At 43.7% G+C, this 1,182-nt stretch overlaps 2 protein-coding genes across 4 annotated transcripts in view; both read left to right on the top strand.

The window, feature by feature from the left end:
* LOC116693732 (ankyrin repeat and SOCS box protein 15) overlaps positions 1-1,182 on the top strand; it is a 24,676-nt gene that overhangs the window by 17,461 nt on the left and 6,033 nt on the right. The gene's annotated exons all lie outside the window — the stretch shown is intronic.
* LOC116693734 (ankyrin repeat and SOCS box protein 15) overlaps positions 1-1,182 on the top strand; it is a gene marked incomplete at its 3' end in the record, with an annotated part of 6,505 nt that overhangs the window by 2,506 nt on the left and 2,817 nt on the right. For both annotated transcript variants that reach the window (XM_032522943.1, XM_032522944.1), the window contains 2 exon segments: positions 348-506; positions 628-873. In XM_032522943.1, coding sequence (XP_032378834.1) covers positions 348-506; positions 628-873 — 405 coding nt within the window.

Below are 1,182 nucleotides of genomic sequence, written 5' to 3'. Positions count from 1 at the left end.
GATCCACTCAACATCCTCTGATCTTAACTATTAGCCAAAATAATTCATAATTTTTTGCCTTTTTAAGTAAAAACATGTGTACAATTTGACATAAATGAGGTTTTGTGGACCATGAATTCCAAGAATAAGTGTAAAACCTATTATTAAACATGCTCAGGTTTAAAAAAAAAAATAAAAAAAATAAATCAGAAAAAGCAACAAAAACATTGCAAAAGCACAACAAAAATGTTCATTGTTCAACTGTTGTTTTACTGCCAATCTTATAAAAGGGCCAGGAGTGATGAGGATGCTTTTTGGCGAAGCTTTTACAACTGAAATCACGTGGAACTTTTTGTTGTGTTCTTCAGCGTCTTTCAGCCTGACTCTGGAGGAAAAGACCTCGGAGGGTGAGACCTTCCTGACTTTGGCGGTGAAAGCTGGTTTGGTGGAAAACGTGAAGATGCTGTTGAACCACGGAGCTTCTCCTCACACGACCAACAGCAAGAACGAATCCCCTCTGCTTTTAGGTCAGCCTCTCCAACACTTTCCCTTTGGGTTTTATTCTTCAAATCCGACATACAGTATAGAGAGAAACCCTTTTGGAGGAGTTTCCTGTCCTCACCATCGGTTGCTCCTCCTCCTCTGCAGCAGTCCGAGCCAGATCTTATCAGATGGTTTCCAGTCTAATAGCTGGAGGAGCTCAGGTGGAGCAGGTGTGTTTGAAAAAGTGGACGGCCATGCACGAGGCCTCCCGTGCCGGCTGTGTTGGTGTCATGGAGCTCCTGTTGCAGCGCGGGGCTCAGGTGTCAGAGGCAGACCAGTATGGAGTGACTCCTCTTGGCATCGCTGCGGAGTACAGCCACGCTGAAGTCCTGGAGCTCCTCATCAAACACGGTGAACCCACAACGCCACACTGGTTTTATGTCTTTACGCTTCAAAAACTTGGTCAAAACATGGTGTTTATGTTCCTGTTGATGATTTTATTTGTGGTGTTGAGTTATAAAAAGTTATATAAACAATGTGGTAGGAAAAAAACAATGCATGTCTGAAGGAGCCAGGTTAGAAAATTATGCATATCTCTGTCCCCACATTTTCCCCCTCTTTTCCTCTGAATGTAAAGAACCACCGGTCAAGTCTGGCATTCAACATGTGGAAAGGGGTTTTCTGCTACGCAACAAAAGGTGGCCTACTGTCTGCACCCCC

Source organism: Etheostoma spectabile, chromosome 8 (assembly GCF_008692095.1).
Source record: "Etheostoma spectabile isolate EspeVRDwgs_2016 chromosome 8, UIUC_Espe_1.0, whole genome shotgun sequence".
NCBI classification, from domain to species: Eukaryota; Metazoa; Chordata; class Actinopteri; order Perciformes; family Percidae; genus Etheostoma; species Etheostoma spectabile.
The sequence above is the reverse complement of the archived record's forward strand: the minus strand, read 5'-3'. Positions and strand labels throughout refer to the sequence as shown.